This window comes from Nannospalax galili, unplaced genomic scaffold (genome assembly GCF_000622305.1).
Source record: "Nannospalax galili isolate Female #2095 unplaced genomic scaffold, S.galili_v1.0 scaffold1340, whole genome shotgun sequence".
In the NCBI taxonomy this organism is placed as follows: domain Eukaryota; kingdom Metazoa; phylum Chordata; class Mammalia; order Rodentia; family Spalacidae; genus Nannospalax; species Nannospalax galili.
This window is the reverse complement of record NW_008346293.1, coordinates 1,101,403-1,128,384: the sequence shown is the minus strand read 5'-3', so window position 1 is coordinate 1,128,384 and position 26,982 is coordinate 1,101,403. Positions and strand designations below refer to the sequence as shown.

At 38.3% G+C, this 26,982-nt stretch overlaps 1 protein-coding gene across 7 annotated transcripts in view; it reads left to right on the top strand.

Annotated features, from left to right (window-relative positions):
* Window positions 1-26,982, top strand: part of Pkib (cAMP-dependent protein kinase inhibitor beta) — a 120,313-nt gene that overhangs the window by 78,131 nt on the left and 15,200 nt on the right. The window contains exon 1 of one of the 7 annotated variants that reach the window (XM_017800519.2): window positions 18,572-18,673. The exons of the other annotated variants lie outside the window; for them this stretch is intronic. Within the exon in view, the coding sequence (XP_017656008.2) occupies window positions 18,589-18,673 (85 nt within the window). The 5' untranslated portion in view covers window positions 18,572-18,588. Of the gene's footprint in view, window positions 1-18,571; window positions 18,674-26,982 lie in introns of those variants that run through there. 7 annotated transcript variants of the gene reach the window in all.

The window sequence follows — 26,982 nt, the reverse complement described above, 5'->3', positions numbered from 1 at the left end:
AGAAAAAAACTGGCTAGGCAGTTAGGGTAAAAAGACCCCAAAGAAATGTAGCAAGTTTTTTGGATAAAAGTTAAAATGTCCTTGGTCCTGTTAGCAACATACCCTGTTCAAAAATGTCAAAAGTATTTGGGAGCTTGTATCAAATCCTTAAAAGATTTTAGGGTTACCTCTTCAGACTGGGGAATAGAGGGGAGGGAGTGGGGATGGATTTGATCAAAACACCTTATATTCACGTATGAAATTCTCAAAGTTTTTGTAAAAGTTAAAAAAAAAATGCATTTTAAATCCCAGCACTCGGGAGGCATTTGGGAGCTTGTATCAAATCCTTAAAAGATTTTAGGGTTACCTCTTCAGACTGGGGAATAGAGGGGAGGGAGTGGGGATGGATTTGATCAAAACACCTTATATTCACGTATGAAATTCTCAAAGTTTTTGTAAAAGTTAAAAAAAAAATGCATTTTAAATCCCAGCACTCGGGAGGCATGGATTCTTCCAGAACTATCTGCCTTCTGTTTCATCACTAATTTAACTTTCTACTCCCTTTACACTATTTTCTGATCTCTATCGTAACTAAAAAACACAAAAAAAAAAAAAAAAAATTAAAAAACTACAACCTTCTACAGCCTCTTTGTATCTCTGTGTTTTGAAGCAGGAAGTTTGTGGCTGTGTTTGGCAAATGTGCATTAGAGGGTATACTTGTACTTGTGTGGTTGCAGATCAAGTAACAGATCTGAGAAGCCTGGGTTTGGATGTCTGCATCCTGTGACTTGACAAGACTAACAGGCTCCTTTTTCTTATTTACCTACTTAAAAAAATATTTTATTCAGTATTTTTATTTTATGTGTATGAGTGTATTTCCTGCATGTATGTGAGTGCACCCATGTCTTGCAATGCCACGGAGGTCAGAAGAGGGCTTCGGATTCCCCTGGAACTGGGGTTAATGAAGGTTCATAGCTGCCATGTGGGTGCTGGGAATCAAACCCGGGTCCTCTGCTAGAGCAGTCAGTGTTCTTAACCGCTGAACCATCTCTCTAACCCCCTTATTTACCTACTTTAAGAAAATCCTAGTGCAAAATCCACAAATACCAGGCTTTCTCAGCTAAAAAGGACTGTTGGAGACCATCTAGCTTAAGACTCTTAATCACAGAGGAGGAAAGTAATTTAGAGGTTTGCCCAAAGCCATAGGAGACCAGGACTAACAACTGTGTTTTTAATTCCAACCCCATTGTATCCAAACACAGCTGCCTGACTCTGCATCTACCATTTAAGCAACCTGTTTCACCTGTTTAACACCTGTGACACCAGCTTCTCTAGTGCTGATTCAGACTTCTGCTTTGTCCTGCAGTGACCAGACAGAGAGTGCTCTGAGTCTGCTTTCCTGCTGAACTGCCTTTGGCAAGTGAGAGTCTTCCTTTCCAACTCCAGTTCAGCAGGAAGACCAGGGAGGCATTGCCAGTGCCCACACGAGAGGCAGGCTGTTTGTCCCACATCCATCTTCACTACTTCTCTCTTGCCTCTTAGCTGTGTCTTTCCTCAAACTCCATGGCTGTGCTGTTTGCTAGGAAAGAAAATCCAGGAGGAGGAACAGGTTTTGAAAGAAGATGAAAATCTCTCAGATGAGAGGATGCCATCAGCTGACCTGTTCTGGGGATCCTTAATATTAGCAGAGTGTCCACATATAGAGTGCCACATTCAACTCAACTGTGGGAAGTATTATGTTTCAACTTCAAAAACATAAAAGCCTGAGGCTCAGAGTTTATGTGTCTTGCCTAAGGCTTTATCCAAGGAGCAGGAGCACCAAGATCAGAGTCATAAACCATTCAAAGCCTATGTGCCTGTTTTCTATCACTGCTTCTTTTTAGCTATGCCATATAGAATTCAGTGAAAATGGATCAATTTCCAAATGCAGATTGTTTGTAAGAACTCCCTTGTAAGTTATTCTCACCTTTCATTTGGAATACTGAAATTTTTCTCTAAACTCATTTATTTTGTGTATTTGCACAGGTGTTCATGTGTGCAAGTGTATAGGTGTACATGTATGTGCAAATGTGTGCAAGCGTGCATGTGTGTGTACATGTGCAGGTGCTTTTGAACATGTGTGTGGAGGCCACAATTCTTCAGGTATTGTTCCTTGTCACTGTTCATCTTTTTGTTTCAAGACAGAGTCTCTTATTGGCTTGGACCTCACCTAACAGATAAGCTAGGTTGATTGGCCAGTGAGCCCCAGGGATCCACCTAGCTCCACCTCCCCAGAGCTGAGAGTGTGTGCCACCTTGCCTGGCTTTTCTGTGTGGATTCTGGGCATTTAACACAGGTCCTTATGCTTGCAAGGCAAGTACTTTACTGTTAAGTCATCATCTCCTTAGTCCCTGTAAACTCATTTCTTTATATGCATGTGTGTATGTGTATGTTGAATGTATGTGTGTGTGTGTGTGTGCTGTGTGCATGTGAGTACACTTGCATGTGTGTACTTGGGGACTTGGGACTGGTGTTAGGTATCTAATTTCTTTGTTCTCCACCTTATTATTTGAGACAGGGTCTCTTACTGAACCTGGAGCTCATCTATTCAGCTAGGCTGTCTGACCAATGAGCTCCATGAATCCTCACATCTCTGCCTTTCCAGCACTGGGGTTACAGACTCACTCCTGACTTTTATGTGCATTCTGATGACCTAAACTCAGGTCCTCATGCTTGTGGGACAAGGACTTTATCAACCAAGCCATTTTCGCAGTTTCTTGAATCCACTTTTTCTCTTTTAAATCTGTTCCAATTCCTGCAGCCAAAGTGACCTTACTGAAATTCATTTTTTATGGCCATATTGTTCCTTAAAGTCCTACAATGACTTCCTGTTGCTGTTAGGACTTACCAAATCCTTAAAAAGTCTGAATGATATGGTCCCTGCTGCCCATCCCTTATCTTGTACTGTTGGCTACCATCTTCTCTGTGCACTGGCCACAATGGCTTCTTTTTTACTATTATTTTAAAATTTTATGTGTATGCGTGTATATAAGTGCATCTGTGTCATGTACTGCCCATGGAGGTCAGAAGAGGGCTTTGGAGTTATGGACAATTGTTAGCCACCATGTGGGTGCTGGGAATGGAATTCAGACCCTCTGGATGAGCAGCCAGTGTTCTTAACCGCTGAACCATCTCTCTAGCCCCTACAACGCCTTTTTACAATCATGAAATGTCTCATTCTCTTCTACATCAAATATTCTTTTTATTCCTTTCAACACATGCTGCCTTTATTCTTTCATCTCAGCTCATGCTGTTCATGAGTCAGATTTTTATATACATGTAGCACCTTGTAAGTTTTTCTCTGAGAAACGTATAGCTATAGTTTGTAATCATATATGAATCTTTGAGGATGGTTTTTGCACTTTAGATTCTGTAAAAATAATTCTAAAACATTTTTCAGGTGTATAATTGACATTCAATAGATATTTTCCAAAATAATTAATAAACATGACTGATTCTAGAATTATATTTGATCATTTGTTTGGTAAGTTACTCTTCAGCACTTCAAAACAAACAAAAAGAAATTTTCTTTTGCTCTTGTAAAACAAAATGAATTTCAACCACATATAATACTGTTTTTAATACCTAAATGATATAAAATTCCCTTTGTTATTTCATTGTAATTGCTTTTCCGTTTATGAAGCCAAATTGCTCAATAAATGATGCAGATTCGAACACATAGGGATAATTACTAAACTGACTTTTTTGGATTAAACCAATTAAGCCAAAACAATTAAAACTTGGAAACGGCAACTATAAAAGGATAATATATCATCATTTAATACCAATGAAGGATAAAAATGGGCCATAATTTGTTTTTAAATGTCACATCTTTATTGCACTTGCAAATTAAATGAGGTTTTTCTATTCCAACCCCACTGAAAATAATTCAGAATATTCACAAATGATGTATTAGAGTTCTCTAGACAGACAGACCCAATAGGAGTTATAGATATATAGAGAGATAGAAATCGATAAAGGTAGAGAAAGAGGTACATGATAAATGAAAAGGGAATTGTGAGAGAAATTGATTCATATAATTGTAGAAGTTAACAGCCACAGAAGGTAAACTGTAAACTGCGCCCTGGGTATGCTGGTAGCATAGCTTATTCCAAGCCCCAACATCTCAAACCCAGTAAACCCAACAGGTGTAATTCTCAGTAAGAGGTTGAAGGCTTAAAAATCTAAGAAGTTGCTGGTATAGGTCCTAGAGACCAAAGGCCAGACACAAGATCCTAATACCCCTGTGTGAAAGAGGAAGGATGTATCTCAGCTCCAGGGAATGGAGCAATACATTGCCTTTCCTCTGATTTTTGTTTTCTCCAAGTCCCTGATAGATTGGATGGCACCCATCTACATTGAGGGTGTGTTTTCCCCACCCAGTCTACCCACATACTTCAGGAAATACTTTCATAGACACACCTAAAATTAATACTTTACCGGGTATGTGAGGCAGAGTTCTCTGAAGGAAAGAACTAAAAGGAGATTTATTTATTGGGATACACTATAGGGACCAGCAGTGGCTGCTTGCACAATACTTTACCGGGTATGTGAGGCAGAGTTCTCTGAAGGAAAGAACTAAAAGCAGATTTATTTATTGGGATACACTATAGTGACCAGCAGTGGCTGCTTGCACGCTGGAAAAACAGAGGAACTGGGTGCTGTTCAGGCCAAGAAACTGGATGCCTCAGCAGTCCCAACAAGTGATGAAAGCTAGGAGGTTCCCAGGAAAGTCACTGCTGTTGAGTCCACATTGGAGGGCCAAAGAAGCTGGAGTCTGATATCAACAGAGGACAGCATCAGCAGAGATCGATAGCCTTGCTCAGGAAGGAGAACAGAAGGCAGACACATGGACACATGCATGCTTTCCCCCTCTGATATCTTGATATCTGGGTCATTATGTTTTGGAAGGGGATACCCACATTGTTAGGCGGGTCTTCTGCTTGAAGTTAATCTTTTCTAGAAGCACCCTCATGGACATAACTAGCAATGTATCCCCTAGGTGGTTCTAAATCCAGTCAAGTAAAGAAGGCTAACCATCATACCAGATTTCGAAGCATACTTTAATCTAGTCAGGGTTACACTGGAAATTAGCTGTCATAAATGAGTGATTATTTTTTAATGGTGTAGGTATACACAGTGTAATGCATGAGGCTTGGATAAAGCTTGGGAAGGATGCCTCAAGCGGTAGTGGACCTTCAGTGCTTAAAGTGGCATCCAGAACTCTTAACTATACAGCTGGTTGGACTGTGGAATGGACTCCCGTGTAAGGGAGTTCTATGTTCTGTTCTCCAAATGTGTTGCTAAGGCCCCCTTGGATTGTGGTAAAAATGAACAATCATAGTTGCTGACATTTTCAGTATCAGAGAACCAACTGGGCATGGTGTATCCCTTTCATCCCAGATCTTGGGAGATGGAGGCCAGCCTGGACCACATAATAAGACCCTGCTGGTAGAACAGGAAGGGTAAAAGAGAACTACCAGATGAAAAATAATTCTTCAGTCTGAATATTTTATAATTTCAATGAATGGAAGTAGAGAGAATTAAAAATCACTGAGGAGCAAGGTGTGGTGGCTCTGGCCCTTAGTCCCAGTACTCAGGAGGCAGAGGCAGGTGGATTGCTGAGAGGTGAAGGCCAGCCTGGTCTACCTAGTAAGTTCCAGGAAAACTGGGGCTACATAGTGAGACCTTGTCTCAAAAAAACTTAAAAATGAAAAATTAAACAAGATTGATGGAGAAAAATATACAAGTTCAAGTTGTCAGTGCTATATATAATATTTTCCAAATATATAAATGGATAATTTTTGCATTAAAAATATTTAAGTATTGCCAGGCATGGTGGCACATGCCTTTAATCCAAGCACTTGGGAGGCAGAGGCAAGCAGATCTCTGTGAGTTCAAGGGCAGCCTGGTCGAGACCCTGTCTCAAAAAGACAAAAATAAATAAATAAATAAATAAATAAATAAATAAATAAATAAATAAATAAATAAATAAAATAAAAATATTTAAGTATCTAATTTATAAACATACATTTCATCTATTATGCATTCTGATTTAAATTACCTAACAGCAACACAGCTTCATCAAACGTGAGTGGTAATCTTGCCAGTAAACCCAATAAACATATTGTAGCAACTGTACTGGACAGCATGCCATTCTTTTGTGCAGCCCACACTTTGAGTTGCAGAAAACCTCGAGGCTCTGTGAATCTGTTCTGAGGTCTCCCTGTTACACCTTTGGCTCTGTACTTTGGTGTCTCTGCTCACCCTCCTTACTGTCTTTTAAGACTTTCTTCATGATGCTTTAACCCTCTGTGGTCAACATCATGTTAAGATCATCCTTGAGGTTCTGCCTTTATTTCTCCCTAAGCAGATACATCACTGGGATGGTTAAATTTAAGCACAATGAGATTTTCTTTGAGGCTAGCTGGAGGGAATTGTAGTGTAGAAATGGAAACCTAGAACTGAATACTTGATGTCATTTATTTAGAAGTTTGGTATTTGTGCCCATTCACAAGGGTCTAACACTGACTGGCTCTGTTATCAGGTCACCCTGTTTCAGCTGTCTGTCCACCTTCCAGAGTCAATGTTACTTCATCATGCCCTGCCTTTCTGAAACCCTACCATGTTCTCAAGTTATCTTATGTTTAAACATAATCTTTATTTTGGAAAAAACTGGGAATGATTTCTAACTTATTTAATGGAATTAACTTGGCCTATATGTTCAGTGACATGATTAGACTGGATTTTTAAATTAAACAAATGTTCTGGCAATCCAGCTCCTTTTCCCTCTTGAAATTAGGATTGTTTGTTTTGATATTATTAACAGCTGATAAAGTTCTAAGTCTCCAATTCTTCAATAATGACAAATCACTCATGGATTATCTCTTATTTTGTTTTTCTTTTGGCTGCCTTTAATCACATCAAAATTTTCATCAATTTAATTAAATTCTAAATGGAGAAAATAAAGTGGATTAGATGTGATCGTCCAGACCAGATATACATATGAGAGTCTTATGCAAAATATGGACAGCAATCTTGAAAATAAATCATAATACATTTCTGAACATTTCCAAACTCTGAAAACATACCTTTCAATTTTTTCCATCAACTGCTGAATTTCACAGGTCACTAAAAATGTGTTATGAAAAATTAGTCACTTGCTTAAAAGTCATAGACTATGATAGAACTGGGAGCTAGATCATGTGATTCTATCCCAAACTCTAATCAGATAAATAAAAGCCACCTCTGAAGTAAAGAAGGGATTGTGCAAAAATATACCTTAGATTCAAAATATATCAAAGAAACATGATGTTAGGCTGCATAAAGATTTTTGATATCTAATTTACTTTGAAACAGGTTCAGAATTTTGGTAATGGTAATTAACAGTACTTTAGACTGCAGACTCAGCAGGCAGTTAAAAGCAGTGGCTGCTCTTTTAGAAGACCTGGGTTTGGGTCCCACTACCCACATGGCAGCTAACAGCTATCTGTAACTCCAGTTCCGGGAGTTCCTAAGTCCTCTTCTGACCTCTGTGGACATTGCATGACATGGGTACATATATATACCCATACATGTAGTTAATACACTTATATGCATAAAATAAAATCAATAAAATATTTTTTCAAAATATTTTAGACTATAGACACTAGGTTAAGAGAAAGTAGGCACATTGACTTTCTCTCTATGAACTGTAGATTTGGTGAAGAAGGTAACTTATGCAAGCATATAAAAACCACACAAAAATTTGAGCATTTATGTTGCTTTTCATTATTTCCACATATTGAACTAGGGACTTCTGGAAATGCAAGAACATTCCTCTCCTTGCAATATATGCCCATTGCCAGATTCCCATGAACCCCGGCATTCAAGGAACCCAGGTTTTCTGAGACTTCACTTTTCTCTGGTAGAGTTTCTAGCTGGGAATTTAAGGTTGAACACCTCTGAGACTGAATGAACAAAGACAAAGGACTGATGACAAAGGGAACTTGAACCAGAACATTTTTCATTAAAGCCAAATAAAAACTATCATGCACATATTAATAGAGTTTGTTTTTAAATTGATACACTTGGTGCAAATAAAATATAGTTTAAGAAGTTTGCTCATATAACCTCCAATATTCTAAACTTTTAATGTTATTATATTGAATATACTTAGTCCACAGATCTTAGAATGTAAACAAATTGCTTTTCAAATGCTTAGAAGTTAATTGAAATATAGCTTAGTCATTACTTCATTCCTTAGTTTTTTACTAAGGAAGATTACAAAGTTTAGGTAGGTTTGACTCAGTAGATTTGTGTGAAACATAAGCCAATGAATCACAGGTAGAAAGAAAACTACAGAAGTCAAGATTCTCCTACCAAAGCAAACAATAGATGAAAGGACATTTTAGTTACTGAGGGAACATTACACATGTAGAACCAGGGAAACTGAGGCTCAAAAGATATCCAAGAGTCTCATGTGCAGTTGATAGCACTGGGAACACAAATATAAGTCTTTACCTCCACCAGCCTTGAAAATACACGGAAGACAAAATTATGGTAATTCAGGGAAATTTTACCCCCCTTTTCCCAAAATAATCTTCTTTTTCATTATTTAATTTGTGGAAATGCCACCACTGATGATTTGGTTCTTTGGTTTTAGAATTTATAGGTTTTCTTTTCGTGGGGAATCACATATAGACATAACCCTGTGAATGAAGCAAATGATTGGTTCCCCAAGAATTGGTATAGAAAGGAAGAAAGAAAGAAGATATTGGAGGACTCAGGAACGGAGGAGGAAAGCAACAGATCAATGAAGGAAGGTGTAACTGATGGTGGGAGGGCACCTGGTCTGGGAGAATCTGATAAGGAACAGTGATCACAGATTGAGAAGAGACTAAACTTAACTATTTTAATGAAATCCTGCCTAACATGTCATAAGCTGATTGCGCATCATCTCCCTTCACTTGTTCCACATCTACATTCTCGGTACTTATCTATTACAAAGCTGTTCAGTAGTGACTACATTTCTAAAGATTGCTTTTGATTCATTTTGTTCAAGTGAACTTTTCTAGTGAAACCCATGAGAAGTTAATTGAATGAGATTTTTCCATGTTGCCTTAGTCCAACTTTCACATCTTTGAGAAACCCAGTAAGATCTCAGTCAATAGATCCAGGATATTCAGGCTCACTTCAAGGAAAATGAGCTTCTGTGAATAATTCTTGCTGATGTTTCAGTGTATCCAAGCTTCCTTTCCTCCCTGTATTTACCTCTGCCCATGAAGATATTTCAAAATTATCTGTAGTAACTCTAATTTGCAGACGATTATGGTGATGATTAGTGTTAACTGTCAACTTGGCAGAATCTAGAATCACCTGGGAGATGGGTCTTTGGGCCTGCCTGAAGGGAATTATCTTGATTGCATTAATTGAGCTGGGATGATCCACCCACTGTGGGTGGCACCATTCTCTGGCTGGGATCCTGGACTGTAAAAGCAGAGAAAGGCAGCTGTGCAGCAGCATGTGTTCACATTTTTCTGCTTTCTGACTGAGATGTGCCAGCTGCTTTAATTGCCACCTTGGCTTCCCCATCCTGAACCTTTGAACTCTGAGCCAGATAAACCTTTCTCCCTTTAAGTTGCTTTTGTCAGTGTACTTAACACAGCAACCTGAAAAGAAACTAAGACAGTTATAGTCAGCTTTTTGGTATTTTCTGCAGTTATTTTAATTCAGATGGGTTTGAGAAATTTTTCCATTTCAAAATTCTTCAGTATCTTTAATCAAATGTCAAAGGATAACAATGAAGGGTAACAATTTGACTAGAAAAGTGTTGTTGGGTGACTCAAATATCTTTCATGGTTCATGCAAGCAGGCTAGAGTATAAATGTAGAATGCTTAAAACGTGGATAAAGCTCTTAAATCACATTTTCTAATGAACTTCCTGTATCAATAGACAGGATTTGCAAAAGATGAGAACAGGAAAAGGTCAGTGTTTTGAGGTTCATTTGGAGAGGTCCACAGAAACCCTACTTTCCACTCTCAACACATAGAAAATATTTGCTCTTGCCTCCCAGGAGGTTTTGTCCCTTGGAGAAAACAAGTCACCCATACAGAGTGTTTAGTGACAATGATATTAAATTTTTTTATCAGTAAACTTCATGATCGGTTGTAAAGGCAGAAGAGTGCAGAGGATGGCATCAGCATATATTCTGACATAAACTTACTGAAAATTTATTTTGCAGTTTAGTTCAGTTTTTTATTTATTATGAAGAAACTTCTGGAATTGAATTAGTAGGTGTCCAAGGCTGAGTATATCCACTGCTGCCCTTTGTTAAAACCATTCGTAAGTAACCTGTTGAATTGAATGATATATCGTGTTAGTCCTGGGAGTAAAATAACCTATACATTCTGAAGAAAGGGAGGAGAATGTGAGTTAATCTTTATTCCAGTTCAGTTTTCAAACTTGTTAACCACAGTTACCTACAGTGTTAAGAATGCATATGGTGTCAGACAGTTGAAATCAAAAGCTCTGGGGGGGGGGCATAGCAGTTAAGAACATTGACTGCTCCTGCAGAGGACCTGGGTTCAGTTCTCAGTACCTACATGGCAGCTAACAACTGTCCATAACTCCAGTTCCAGGGGATCTGATACCCTCTTCTGATCTTTCTGATCTCCAGGACATTGTATGACATGGGTGCACTTACATAACTGCATACAAAACACTCATACACTCATACACTCATACATAAGTAAATACAATACTTTTTTTTAAAGCTTCAGGGAAGACCTGGAACTCTGTATTGGTAGCAGTGGTCTTTGCTGAGACAGAGACAAATTTTGGAAACACTATTCTCATACTTCTGTGCTAGGATTACTTTTCAGTAAATAGGTTTTTCATTTGTTTTTACCTATTCTTGTTCTTTTTCTCCTCCTGTATTTCCCACTTGTTCTCTTCCACTACGATTTTTTTAGATGGGTATGGTGGTACACACATTTAAAAAAATATTTTATTATTTTTATTTTATGTGTATGCATGTATTGCCTGCATGTAAGTAAATGCACCCATATTGTTCAATGCCCACGGAAGACAGATGAGGCTGTTGGATCCCCTGGAACTGGAGTTACAGATAGCTGTTAGCTGCCATGTGGGTGCTGGGATTCAAACCTGGGTCTTCTGCAAGAACTGTGTTCTTAACCACTGAACTATCTCTCCAGCCCCCTCCCATTAAGATTTTTAAAAAGACTTTAGGAAGAACTAATTTGCTTTAAATTCAATCTGTTAGGCTCCAGGCTGGCACAGGTGAGATGTAATTTTTTGTAATTTTCTGAGACCTTAGGTTTTGTTTTGTTTTTGACTTCTTTTTTTCCCACAGTTGAACCAAGTATTAAGGTGAAAAATCTGGTTCCTTTTGGAACAGCATATAAAAAAAGTGGAATTAATTTACACTGCCTGGTATCAAGAGGTAATATGATTATGTTAGAAAAGCTGTTAAAAAATACCTAAAGCCTCTGAAAAATTTGAAAGAGGGAAGATGGATGGAGCAGAGTGCATGATCATGCGGCAGCATTTTGGCTAAAAGGATATTCAGGCTGAGGTGTATACTGCTAGCTGGGAAAAAGCCATCAAATCTTAATTTGAGGTTTCAAGGACCATGCTCAGAACCTTACAGAAAGTTACATGTTGATTTGGCTTACTGTATAGAAGTGACAAAGACTGGTTAGTAGAATGCAGTCCCCATTTGTCAGTTACTGCTAGGAAACGGAACAGTGGATTTCCTTTATTGAATTATTTGGGATCTCCTCTCTTTTGCAACCAGAATATGTCTATTTATTTTTTATTTTAACTTTAAAAAATATTTTTAGTTGTTTCTTTTATGTGTGAATATATTGCCTGCATTTATGTAAGTGCACCCATGTCATGCAATGCCCATGGAGATCAGAAGAGGGCATCAGATCCCCTGGAGCCTGGAGTTATAGACAGTTGTTAGCTGCTAGGTGGGTGCTGGGAATTGAACCCAGGTCCTCTGCAGGAGCAGCCAGTGCTTTTAACCACAGAGTCATCTCTCCATTTCCCAGAAAATGTCTTTCTATATGATATAATTAATTTCAACCTTAAAAAAACCAGAAAGATAAAGTACATCAAGAATAAGTCTAAAATTCTGTTAGAAAAATCTTAAGATCATTAAACAAACCTGACTTTGGGCTCATACTATTCTTAATGAATGAGTTCTATCACTTGTTGTAATATGGAAGATAAATTGGAAGGTAAAATTAATTCACCTAGAAATAACTTTTAGGAAAGATTATAAACAATAGGAGTTGTCTTTCCATCTATTCTGTGAAAGAATTTTAAGGCATATCAAAGTATGTATTGTCATACATAGATTATGTAATAGTTAATGAGAATCACTGCGAACATAAATGTTACTCAAAATTATACAGATTATTTCAATTCTATGGTTTACATTTTTGGATCATAAACAAGTGAAAACTTGTGAATCAGATAGGTTACTCAAATCCTATTTTCACAATACTCTGGAGAGGGGCTGCAGAGATAGATCAGCAGTTAAGAGTACTTTTTGCTCTTCTGGAGGACCTGAGTTCAGTTCTCAGTATTCATTTCAGGCAGCTCACAATTGCCTGTAACTCCAGCTCCAGAGGATCCAATATCCTTTTCTGGCTTCCATGGCAATGGATATATACATGCATATATACACACAGTCACATATACAAACACATAAGCAGAAAATAAAATAAAAAGAAATACTTTGGAGAATACATGGATTGAAGAAGAAAATTATTCTGGTTGAGGTGATTCATGTATTGATAAATGGCTGTACTATGTGAGTTTTAGGTGACTTTTTAATAACTTAAGAGACTTCTATTTCATTATAATCTCTTTTAAGTCTATAAGGGTCTATGAAGACTTGATAGAACTTAGTGAAATGATTAAAATCACATAGAAGAAGTCCTAAATTCGAATGTACTAATGTAGGACAAGTTTTTTAGTTTCTGGAAAACTTGGTTTTAGTCATTTCATAATTACAGGTTTACTCTCTCACATACACATACATGCACTGATATTTGTGGTAATGATTAAATGGAATAATGTAATAAAGCAATATACAGCTTATAAATGTGTATAAAGCAACTGCCTCGCTAAGAGGAGCTGCTCAATTTGTAGGGCTGATAACATTTAAATATTAACTGAGATTTCTTTACTTCTTAAACTTCCTTCATGTTTGAGTGGACACTGTTAGTTGAAAGATGATATACATGGTATAGAACAAAAGATCATGGAAGTTTCTAGCTTTTTTTTTAGTGGAAACAAAGAGCCACACACTCAAAAGTTGAAGTTCTTTCTGACAACAGCCTGGTGGTTTAAGGCTTTCTGAGGTGAACCTGGAGAACTGAGAACAAACCTAAGAGCAGGAAAAAGCAAACAATGACATAAGATGTAGGTTTATGCTTCGGGGAAGGGAAATGAATCATTTACTAGCTAGTGGGAGAACTGAAGATATGAGGGAACCTAGCCACAGAGTATTTCTTGAGGTCCCCAGGTCTTTAGCCCTCTGGGTTGAGCAGGAAGAGAATAGTACTGGACATTTTAATGTAGTTAGAAAAGCCATGAGAGAAAATTATGCCTTATTTCTCAGGGAAAATCTGATCATATTAAAGAGTTCCACAGGTAGTATGGCCCGGGAAGGGTGGAGAGGTCTTAAGGGAGCTGAAATGCCTACGTAGATGGGCTGGAAGGCCACCTCAGAATTTCTAGACCTTCAGAGAAGTATGGTAGAGGCACTGAATGATTTCACAAACTTCAAGCATCACCCAGAGTGGTTTAAATTAAACTTAGTCCCCAAATAATCTATGCTATAACAGAGGGTAAAATTATATACTGTGATCCAAGGTTAGGGTTACACCTGAGACAACAGCTATAGATTGCAGTCTGTGCTGACAGAACAGAGCAAGTTGTGACCCATTGAGTGTCAGTGTGGACACAGGACATTTGTGAATCCCATGCCTTGCCCATTCCTATGTAGGCTCTTTATAAGGGAGAGAAGAAAGTGGTATTGATGATGTGTAGTGCCTTAATCTCCTATTCACACCATTTGTGAGGAAACCAAATACCACCTGACACTGAAGAAATGAGGTTGAAGGCAATTGGTTAGTCACATTTTGGCACAGGGGCCGAAATGAGGGAGGGGTGCTGCACATGTGCAAGGCCACACAGTAGCCTCTACTGGGGATTGAATGAGCAACCAGAGTTGTGGGAGGCAGGTTTATATATATAAAGATGCCCAGGTGCTCCCAAGGAAAGGATGTAATTGTCCTGTTTGAGCAGTTCTGAAGGCAGATAAATAATAGAAACCTGGTATTTGAGGGTGTGCAAAAGCTGTGCTGGCTGTTTGATAAGGAGAGATGTCTAGTTCAGAAGCCTTATTTGTAGAAGAAGAGCAAGGGGGAACTTGTGGCTAGGTCATTCACTATCTGTTATATCAGATGTTAAGCCTTAAATTTTGGCCTGTGTCATAATTCATGCCCTGATATGAGTGTTGTTGTTTTTTTAAGACAGTCTTACTATGTTGCCCTGGCAGGCCTGGAACTCGCAATATGGACCAGGCAGGGCTGAACTTATAACAATCCTGCATCTGCCTTCTAAATTCTGGGATTATAGACATGTATTACCATACTCAGTAGACCACACTTTAAATCTTGATGATAACAGACTTTTAGGGAAAACCAAAAGTATTATTACCTGAATGCAAAGTGGCCACCTGACAAAAGAAAGAGGGAAACATTTCAAAGTGGCCACCAAAATCATAAACTCTACTAACATGTTTTCATGTGCAGCTAATTAAGATAGTTTGGGGACCTATATAGAGTTCATTTTCTCCAGACACCAATCAATGCCTGTGGTGAGAGAGACACTCTGCAGGGGTGTGTGTGGCGAGGGTGGGGGATTTTTTGAAAAGCTCATTAGGTTTCTCAATTTAACTGGCTGCCTCCTAGGCTGATCAGCTCTAGGCCTTTAGGGAAGGTTGCATGCTCACTAAATGTGTTTTTTAAGCTTCCAGCCTGTATAACTTCAGTGACATGATTGCCCAGGTCTCTAATGCTAGTGCCTAGGACTCCAAATGGGATACAGAGTATCCTGCTGAGACCCTAAGATCTGGTGTGAGCATATGAGGAAAAATGTGCTTACCAAATCTACATTTTAGGTATTGTGAAGTAAGACATTACCAGAATTCTTTACCTGAAGGGCAAAGTCTTGGCAATGGCCTATGAACTTGCAAAAATGACTAATGGGGACAGTAGCCAAGCTACCCAGTGCAAAGGTGAATGGCATACTTCAAGATGTCAAGTGTGCCACCCCATGGGTTTTGTCCTTTGTTGAAAATACCTTGGCTAGAATACAAAACGAAGCAACTCTCCATCAAGATCCATTATTTATGATAGAACTATCAGAAATATCACTACTGCTGGCCAGTCAGTTCTTCTCAAGGAGTTGGTCATTTTGGCAAGGACTCCGAGAAATAGTACTCCTAAGCATTATGGCATCTAGCAGAGGATGGAGCAAAGAGGAGACCACCCCCTCTTCCAGGGAAAATTTGTCAAAGTGCCTAGATGTAACTCTACCCTGTACCAAAGAGATCCCAATAGCCATGCCATGCTCATGGGATGCTGCAGGGGTGTGAGGGAGAATTTGTCAAAATGCCTAGATGTAACTCTACCCTGTACTAAAGAGATCCCAATAGCCATGCCATGCTCATGGGATGCTGCTTCGGTGACTCAAGGCAACGGGCATAACCAGGAACAGAGGGATCACAGGCTCTAAGTCTATGAGACTCTATTCCAAGACTCTATTCCAATTTCACTAATTTTCATATTACTCATATATAATACGAGGCCAGGAAAGGCAATTTCTTGCACGAGAAGCCCAAGGGCAACTTATGACCATCTTTGGTGGCCCAGAGACTGGATATATCAGGTGAACAGACTGAAGCCTCCATAGGTACCTGGTCACTTGTCACTTGCAATTTGAATAGAGTCTCTAATTTTGGCTTGGAAGGATTGCCCTTCAACATGGGCTAATTTGTTAGTAATAGTAAAATTTCCAAATGAGTGTGTTGCTTCCAGAGCCTAAACGAGAATCAAAGATGTTGGACTTGTTTTAACCTTGTGAGTTCTGAAAGGGTCAATATCTAGTCCTTGACAGTTCCCAGAATGGGATGACACTAGAATTAACAAGTTACTTTCAATAATTTAACAGCAGGAAAAGGGTGCTAGGTGTGTGATAACAGCCATCTGCTTTTGTGAACTCCTTTGTAACTATTTCTATTTCATAATGATTATGCAAATTTTCCTTTTTGTAAGGTCTTGCCTATAAGGATTGTGTGCAATGACAATGCTGTTGTGTCACTTCATAGGTAGCATCAACTGTAACAAGCTGTAGAAATATGCAGCAAATTGACAATATTATCTAGAGTTATAGTAGTAAAATATTTGTAAGTTGCTGAGTGGATGGAGTCGGCAATTTTAATCATCAGGTTTTAGGTGTGGGGTCTTTTTGGAAGAGGACCATGGCATTAAAATTGCAACAGTCTTGGGCTGAAGATATGTCTTAAGAGCACTGGCTGCTCTTGCAGAGAACCCAGGTTCTATTCCCAGCACCCACATGGCAGCTCACAACCATCTGTAACTCCAGTTCCAGAGACTCCAATACCCTCTGCTGGCCTCTATGGGTACTGGGTATGCATGTGGTACACACATATACATAAAGGCAAAACACTCATACACATAAAATAAAAATAAGTAAATATTTTTAAAAGGATTGTAAGAGTTGGACTTTCCTTTTTGATCCCAAAGACCAATAGTACAGAGAGAACGAGACATGACTGGACACTGATTTGTTGAATATGCTGAATGAGATGCCATTATTGCTCTTGGTAACTGCTTTTTATTTTGTCATAAATTTTCTAATTCCAATAAAAAAGAGAGAGATTTTAGCAATCCACTGTGGAGCACCATTCCTTTGTTCTTCCATATTTGAGAACAAGCCAAATAAGTCCAGTTGGGCTAAGTGGAGAAGCAGTGGGGATAATCGGCCCTTCCCTCACAGGCTGTTATATAACAAGTTTTAATCCTTGAAGACACGATTTTAAATTACATGAGCTATGATGATTATGTTAACTTGGAGTGGGGTGGGAGAATCAGGAGTTCTCATTTTGTCAAACCAATTTGTAAGTGTCAAAGATTTAATTATTTTCATTTTTCATTGGGTTAGCATGTCTATGTCACTATGGGATATTTTAAGGCAGTGAGTGCTATATTACACAGGGAGTTTGGATAAGACCTCAGTTCTGATTGCTTAGGTGATAATAACTTGCTCTCTATTTTGTATTTACTTGTTCCCCTGAGATTATGGGAAATAACATGTTCAAATTTAGTAGGCACCACAGACATACATTTTAATGAACTTGAGAATTATTAAAAGCCATGGTAGTTTTCCAGTTGGTACATTTTAATAGACATCAATGTAAATTATGAACCCATGCTATAGAGACACAAAAGTAAATCATTGTCCTTTGACCTTTGCTGCATAAATTATATTAATAAGTTTTGGATTTCCAGTTGAGTTAATTTGTGGGACTTTGTTTCAGACTGTTTTTAGTTGTTACTTAATCTCTGTATCTGGGTTTTTAATAATTTTTTTTCGCTTTCATTGTTGGTGGTGGTAGGCACTGAATATATCTGGTAGTGGTGACAGAGGACAGTCCTCCTAACTTTCATTATATTTTTAAGTTTCTTTCTGAAATCATTATCATCAAGTTTACAGGTTTGGCCCATGGCAATGGTTGACTTATATGGTTTAAAGACATTGGGTTTGACTTAACCCCTGCATAAGGTGCCACAAGAGCTTCAAGGACGTTTCCCACAGGATGCCATAGATGTTCCTCTCCAACCACATGGATTAGGATCTTTGTGGCAACACAGACATAGTCAGTGATTGATGTGGTACAGGAGAAGAATGCTAGATCGTCAACTCAAATGTGACAATACAAACCACCCTCACAACAGCTTTACTTTCGCTCTTATGCGGGTGATCCCTTCCCCCCTTCCCTACCTATGCTCCATTGCCTCTCTTCTCCTCATTTTTTTCCCTTTTTCTTTTCTTTTTTCTGCTAACAAGTTCCTTGAGAATATTTTGGGTTTCTAGCCAGTTAAAATTTATCTTTCAGGTTTTGTTTCTATACAGTCATGTACGTATGGTACAGACCTTTGGTGTGGTTATAGGGAAACACTCAGGAGCTTGGTGGGCCCTAAGTGACTGCCTCTTCTTCTAGAGAGTGCTGGTTCATCTTCCTGAAGTACAGGTTCAGTTCCAGAAAAGTCATCTGTCTATGGCTTGCATGGCGGCTTGGGCATGTGATTACAAGAATAGCTCTTTGATGTGCTGGTAGGCAACAGTGCAGAGCCCAAGGCACGTTAGCAACGGGCTTTGCATCAGGAGTGGGTTGAGTGCCAAATGCTCCTTCCTCTCCCTACCCTTTCTTTTTTTCATCAGCACCTGGGACACGGGCCACCATGGATGTGCACCTTCATGCCAATGGGGGTCAAGAGAAAACAAGCGACAGCAGCAAGGGAAGCAGCAGCACAGGAGTCCAGCAAGGTCACTACCCTTGCATGAACAGCAACTGGATACCATGTTTAATTCTCTACAGGGTGGTGGTGGTCTTCCTCTCCACAAACCTTACAAAGGGATGTCCCTTGTATACACAACTACAAATAATATTTGTATAGCTGCTCAGGTAGCCTGTGATAGTCACGAGGTTAGACGCAGTGACCAAAGCTTAAAACTTGTTAAGCAGGACTGAAGTACCAATTGTTCAAGGCACTGTTTTTTTCTCACTGCCCTTAGAGGCGAAAGTCTCAGGGACCACCTGCCAAACACAAGCTGAATCTGGCAGCATGTGTCATCAGATATAGTTAGCAGCATTCATCTTGGAGACAAGAGTATCATCATGTGGAAGAAGAGCATAATTGATAGACAATACAGTGCCACACAGCCCACAGCTCAGGGTCCCAGCAGTGAGAAGTTTCTTCTCAGGCCTTTGCCATATCTCAGAACCAGTTGGCCAGGTGCAGTTCATTTAAGATGAATAGATGTCCTTGAGGCATCAGCATTGGGAAGGCTCTGTGGTTCTTGACACAATTGGTTTTCATTGCTTCCTATTCTCTGCATTGGTGAGGGAGATTCCTTCTCATGCCTCACACTGGAAAGATGAGATCCACAGAAGTTTGGAGTCACACACTCAACACAATGCAAGAACACTGCAGGCCATACAAGGGCAGGGAGGGTTATAAGAAGGAATAGTGTGAATGACCAGAAGCTGTGACTTATAATAAGACAGTGTGCTGTCCATGGGTTCCCACAGGGGATAGGATTTCCTTGTCTGCATAATCTTGTGTACTGACTAGGAGCTGAAGTCCGCTATTCTGGGAGTAGCAGGAACCCTGCCTGGAGTCTGTGAGGAGGATGGCTTGTTTAACTATGCCTCCACCATGGGACAGAGTGGTGTGAAGTATACCATTAAATGATTCAAGGCCCTCACCATTTTACCAGAGGTTGAGGCAGCATAGAATATTGCACTTTAGTTTTATGCCACAGACTGTATGAGAAAATGGATCTTGAAGGTGGTCACGAATTATCTGAAAATTTATGCAGAGAGTAAATCTTAATGTGAAAGTGAAAGTTAGAAGATTGTTTTCTGCTATGAAGGAAAAATGATGACCTGTAATTTAAAACAAGTACTGTTAAATAACAATGCATTTATATTACTGAACATCTGTGTGTGTGTCCAAATGAAAGGAAAACTTTATTATTACTTGCATATGAAAGAGCTGAAATTTAAAGCCAGAATTGATTTTTCTACCATTATGTATGATTTAATGACCAAATAAGCAAACAAGCCCCCAAATACATCAACCATGAAAATCAAGTACACAAATCTTTAAACTTTAGGATAAAATGTTTCTAAGGCTCTCTTAAATGAAAGTCTGTGTTGACAAATAAAAGAATTCTTCATAAGCCCAGAATAATGAAAGACAGGTAAGTGCTACATTTGTCTTCTCTCTTCCTCCTCCTCCTTCTCCTCCCCCTCCTCCTCCTCCTCTTCCTCCTTCTTCTCCTCCCCCTCCTCCTCCTCTTCCTCCTCCTCCTCCTCCTCTCTCTCTCTCTCTCTCTCTCTCTCTCTCTCTCTCTCTCCTCTCTCTCTCTCTCTCCCCCCTTCTGTCCCTTGCTCTCTGTTCAACTCTTAAATGTGCTTCCATTTTTTCTAGCCTCATTTTAAGTCTAAGAACCAGGATGAGTCATTGTTGTTCTAGTCCAAGTATGTGTCCAAAGGCAGTGGGAAATGGTACCATGACTCACAGACAGGCAGGGAACAAGCCCTCCCTTATTTCGTCTTGAGTGGGTTCATGAAGCTCACCCACACTGGGAGGGACAGTGTACTTTACTTAACACACTATTTCAGATGTTAACCTCATTCAGAAACCCTCTTCTAGCTAAATCCAGGATAATGTTTAGCCATAATCTGAGCACTCTGTGGTCCAATTAAGTTGATATATAAAATCAGTCATCAGAATTGACAAACTTCTTAATACCAAAAATGGAATGAAGTGAAATAATACTGTGATATGCTTGGTAAAATGTAAGGGTAAAGATACATATTTTCAATGTACAGAGACCCAGAGTTTTCAATGAATTTTTAAAGCTTATACTATAAGGAATAAGATAAATTATCCCAGGGGATGAAAATATAATAAAATAATTTTGTGAAACTATGATATTATGAATATGTATGTGTATGTGTTTAATTCTTAGCCAGATATATGTGTTATGCACATTACAATTAGATTACAATTTTAGGTTATAGGTGGACTGCTTTTGTGTAGTTTGGCAAAACCTGTGTGTGTGATTAGAAAAATTAAATACAGGGGCTGGAGAGATGGCTTCGAAGTTCAGAGCACTGGCTGCACTTGCAGAGGACTTGGTTTGGTTCCCAGCACCCACATGGTGATTGACAGCCATCTGTAACTCCAGTTACGAGGAATCTGATGCCCTCTTCCGATACAGCAAACTGCTAGTTATTGAATGAGGTCTAGGTATCCATTCAAGTTGTCTGAATGAAAATGTTCATAATGCAAAGTCCACTAGACAAAGCTATAATCTGAACCTATCTGTAATACATTCCTGGGATGTTGTCATAAACTGTTAAAAACACTCCCTACAGTTTTCATGATCAGAAAATTTTCCACCAGTATCAGGCTTTCTGGTATTTCCTCTTTTTGAATCTTCTAAGATCAGTGGCAACCATAGAAGTAAACAAAATCTTTTTTTTTTTTCTTCACAAATCAAAGGACTTGGAAGATTCAAGATTTCTGGAGTTTCTGTTTTATTTGTGCTTCAGGAACGCCACGCAAATTTAATAACTAGTATTTTCTAATAATATGTCACCAGATCTAGACATTTAAGCTATCTATTTGGCCTTCTATTTTTAATATGAATGCTTGGTTGTTTATATTTGGGAATTAGCATCACTCTTATTATAGTAGGTTTGTGAATAAAACTCCCCTACTTAGTAGCCTTCTAATGACTCTCCTCGACTTTGGTCTCTCTTTTCAGATAGCGCTTCTCAGACACATCTTTCCTATGTGACTTAGAAATTTTCATGGCTCCCCAGTGCTGAAAGGAAAAGATACACTCATGCATTTTAATGGCATTCATTTTCTTTGTAACATGAGTTGCAGTTATGACTACTCTCTGCTAACTTAATTACAGTCCACGCTGTTAGGCATTTCCTTCTCCTTTATTGGGGACTTGGCTTTTACACTCTCCTCTTCATGATTTACCTTAAGATATTTCTCTGTCTTTTTATTTCCTTTCTACCTGTATGATTATTCCAAAATTTTGAGACTCAATGTGAACTCTACAGCTTCTATGAAGTTTCTCACAAGTACTACAAACTTCAATAACCACTTCCCTTCCACTTTTCTATAGTATTTTCTCTATGTAAATAAGAGGTATTGAGTGTATTATGCTTGTTTCTATTTTTTAATGCTCCCTTTATGTGTGGATTAGTTTATTTTCTGCTGCTGTGGTAAAATACCTTAACAAAATAAAGAAAAATGGCCTTGGGTTGGAGAGATGGCTCAGTGGTTAAGAGCACTGGTCGCTCTTGCAGAGGACCTGGGTTCGATTCCCAGCACCCACATGGCAGCTAACAGCTGTCCGTAACTCCAGTTTCAGGGTGTCTGATACCCTCTTCTGACCTCCACGGGCATTGAATGACATGGGTGCACTCACATACATGCAAGCAATACACTCATACACATAAAATAAAAAAAAATAATAAATAAAATAATGTTTACAAAGAACGAAAAATTGCTTTAAAAGAGAAAGGGTTTATTTTGGCTTGCAGTTGCAGAGGGACCGAGCCCATCACTACAGGGAAGACATGGGAGCAGGCAGGGAAGGCATGGTGGCAGAATAGAAGCTGGCTGATTACATTGCACCAGCAGCCAGGAAGCAGACAGCAAAGTAGCTGTTGGGCCAGGATATCAAACCTCAACCTCCCCCAAGTGATGTACTCCTCTATCAGGGCTCCACCTTCTAAAGGTCCTATAATCCAGCTGGGGACTGAATGTTCAGACACATAAACCTACAAGGGATGTTTCATGTTCAAGTCGCAGTATTATGCACGTGTTTCGTCTTATCAATTTGCTCCCACATCTAGGATAGAGAACCATATATATGCTTCAGGTGTGCCTCCACTGTGTCCATCACAATCTTTGGTCTCACTATTCTCCCCAGAAGGTGCACTGAGCAAAGGATCACTAGATGTTCAAATGCCTGAATGAAAAACGAATCTTTTCTCAGAAACTATTTCATGAGAAGTAATTGAAGGAGAAATTAATGAGAACGAAATGGATTGTGATCTTCTGTCACTTTCTACCTAGGCTTAGCCAAATTCTTTCAGTTTTAGAATCCTTGGCCTCCTTATCTTTAAAATGGAGACTGTTTTGACCATTCTACAGCGTAGAGCCAGTTGAGAATTTTCATTGAAGTGCTGCGTGTGCTCAACACATTTTGCCACTTTTTTCCCCATGTAAAATCCTTACTATGGAAAATTTAGAAAATAATGAAGCTCTAAGAATAAAATTGAAATGATTGGTAATAACACCATCCAGAGAGAGAATTACTGTTTTAACGTATTTCTGTTACAGTGTTGTGTGATCATATATTCTTAAAGTAAGAGATATGTACAAGTTTTTAAATTCTTTTTCACTGATTTTTAAAATATATTTTAGATGTCATTTTTCATGAACTCATTTTTATTGAACTTCTATAACAAATAAAGTGACATTTTATTTTATAAATGACTTTGTGTAAGTTAAATGCATCCATTTAAACTATTTTGCATCTATTTAACTTGATTGTAGGTTAATACAATTATTATAATTTGAAGAACAAAAATATTTTGAGGGACGATTTTCCTTCTTGAAGTTATTTGTATTGTTTTATATCCATGACCCAGAAAATCTCTAACAACTCTTAAATTTTTGCTACTGTGATTTTGATTAATTTTTTGCTTGATCAAACACTAAAATGGTTTCTTCTGTAATGAAAAATAAAGCACTGAAGAGAACTTAGAAAATAAATCAGTACAAGAGGGCTCAGGAATTTTTCTTCTTTTATCAGTTGTAAGGAAAAAATAAAAATTATATTCATTCACAGAGGGACTGAGACATCCTGGAGAACTTTTAAGTGGATGAAATAAGATATTTTGTTGGAAAATTTTAAATTATGTACATTTCTAAAATACTTTATAAGTCAACATTTTACCAAAAACAGCCATGTCTCTTTTACTGTTGCCTTTTACTTTGGGGTTACATATATTTTACATAATTGGAAAATTTCCTAAAATGTTACCACCCAAGAAAACTTTCTTTTATCAAAATGTTCACTGAAATTTAGAAATATGCTCACCTAAAGATAATTATCTTTTAATATATAATTAACTGACACCAACGGACAGGAAGGAGACTTGAAGGTAGAAGTTGAAGCCATTAGTGCAAAGCAGTGGGTGAGCAAGTAGAAGACATAAATTTTTAATTACAAAAGGTTTACTATGAACTATGAAGGTATATTATAAATATGCATGGTACTATATGAGATAAGAGTGTAAAATGAATTGTATCGATAGACTTACAAAAAAAGCTTGTGAATTGAAACAAATATGTAGATTTTTTAAAGGTATTGCTTAGATATGTATGGTACATATATATATATATATGTGTGTGTGTTATTAAAAATAGCTACTTAATTGGTATCACACTGCAGTTCTTTCTTTAAAGACAAATGCATATATGTATAAAGTTATAAAAGTATTCTGAAATAAACAGTATGTAATTTAGAATGCTCATGCTTAAGTTATTGCTTCAAGTTATTTTCATGTTGAAGAGGTATTGTACTACAATTTTTGTCAATGATGTGTCACTCAGTTAGCAATCTTTGGAAAAGAAAAGTAACCTAGAGGATAAAGGGCTTGATTTCTCTCCTGGTTGAGAATAAAAATACTGATAAAAGTTGGGACGTAGCCTAAAGTGTCAGGGATGGCATGTGTGTAAGAGAAAGCTGATGAATTGTATGTTGTTGGCTTGAGGTTGGTAAGTTTATCAAGTTTAATTTTTATGAATTCCTTTCAGAGAGGACCTGTGTCTACTGGATGCCCCAGATGAGTGTAAAAGTTGATCCTGCTAGAGTTCTGCATTAATTATGGCTCTACCAGGGATAAGCAATGTTTGTTACCACACCTGCAGGGCGCTGATAGCCAGGGGCCTTCCTCCAGAGCTAGTTTAACATTAACATAACAAATCCATAGTTAATAACTGAACTTATAGTCTTGTGCTTTTATTTTAGTCTTTAGTTGCTTCTAGTCTTCATTATGAAGAAAGTAAAGTTCACTTTGTTAGCACATACTTCTTAGGCTTCATCTTTTAATTAACATCTATTTATTGAACTTACTAAGCAGCTATGTCCCAGTCTTACACAGATGCCATCAATAGTCATTTGACCTTTTAAAGCTGTCTCATTAGCAAGGGAACCAATTCTTCTGAGGAGAGCATGGAGATCACAAGAATTGTAAAATCATATTTTTTTCTCATGGGTGCAAATTCAGTTCTGGGGCTTTCACAAGCTTAGCAGGCCTTTGTACCTCTTTTGAAGTACAGAGATATTTTGTGCCCAGAAGGCAATTAGAAAATGAAATGGCTGAGACAGGGATTGGCATTTGCTTACTCTGAATTGAGATTCCACTGCAGTTTTCTGTTGCCCCTGGAATCAGCCCTGCTTCCAATGTTGGGATCAATCCCTCCCTCCTCTGCTCATGTGGTAGAGCTACCTTGCATTGGTCTTCACCCAGCTGAGGCCTGGGAATTCCTTACTCTGTATGCTAAATTGAACAGTAACTGGTGTGGTATGTTTTGAATATATGTTGAATAAATACTTTGAACTGAATTCTTTAAGCAGGCTCTAATACCTTAAGAAAATAAGAAGTCAATGTAAAGTTCATGAAAATGAGATAAAAGTCAGGGCTTTAGGTTACATTAGAAAAAAAAAATGAGTGCAGTTCCTTCTAATCCCTGCTAAATCCTCTCAATTTGGATCACTTAGAAAGATGTGAAGTTGACAGCCAAAACTGTGTGAAATGTAAGACAGGAAGATGTTCTGCTGTGGTTTATAGCCACTTAGAATGACACTCATGTAAAGGAGAAGTGAAAAAATCAGTCTGCTTTCTGGATACCACCTATGCACATAACACACAGGGGCACATCCGCACACACACCAAATCAAAATAATGTACTAAATGTATATTGCCCTCCATTCAGTCTTTCCAGTACCAGGATAGGGTAAGATAGCGTGTTAAGGGGCTGGAGAGATGGCTCAGTGGTTATGAACACTGGCTGTTCTTGCAGAAGGCCCGGGTTCAAATCCCAGCACCCACATGGCAGCTAACAGCTGTCCATAACTCCAGTCCCAAAGGATCCAACAGCCTCTTCTGTCCTCCACGGGTATTGCGTGACACAGGTGCACTTACGTACATGCAGGCAATACACACATACACATAAAATAATAAATAAAATATTTAAAAAGATAGTGTGTTAATAGGGAAACCTGTTTATTTTTTTTAGAATGTTTTGGTGCACAGTAATTTCATTTTATCCTGTGTGTAGCTGTTTCCTTCAGTCATGGAAAGCAGCAAGAGGAACTCTAATGGCAAAGGCAAAAGATACTCTCTAAACTTGGGAAAGGTTTTGACAAATTGGCTTTGTTATGCTGACTTCAGGTTGGACAACATGGTCCCTGTCAGAAACTACAATGGGTTTGAGAAAACCCCGTAACAAACTGTTCCCTATAATTCTTTATCGAATATGTATATTGGGTAAGTCCTTCTAGTAGGAAGCTAAAATATAAAACAATCCATTAAAGGTGAGAAGGTGATCCCCTATCCTAACACCACCATACATAGTCGATGCATAAAAACCAGGCTGTATTGTGTACCATAAAACTTGCATCTCCACTTCTGTCCATTTTATTATGTTTGTTTATTTTCATATAGTAAGCCTTGTGCTGGAAAGTATTCATATTTATGTATTACTTCATCCGAAGGACTGTGGGAGAATGAAATTATCTTTGCATTTGAATTCTATGTATCCAATTGCTCAAAAATTATCTCCAGTCAACAACTTCCTTGTGCTTATGAATGTACATTGAGAATCTGTGTTACTGCCATGCAGGCACCTAAGCATGAAAAAAAAAGTATGTCCACAGATGTTAAGTAGAATTTCATTTGCCTTTGTCTTATACTAGAGTCATAGCAATGCCATAAATGGAGGAGTTTTACAGGAGTGTCTCTA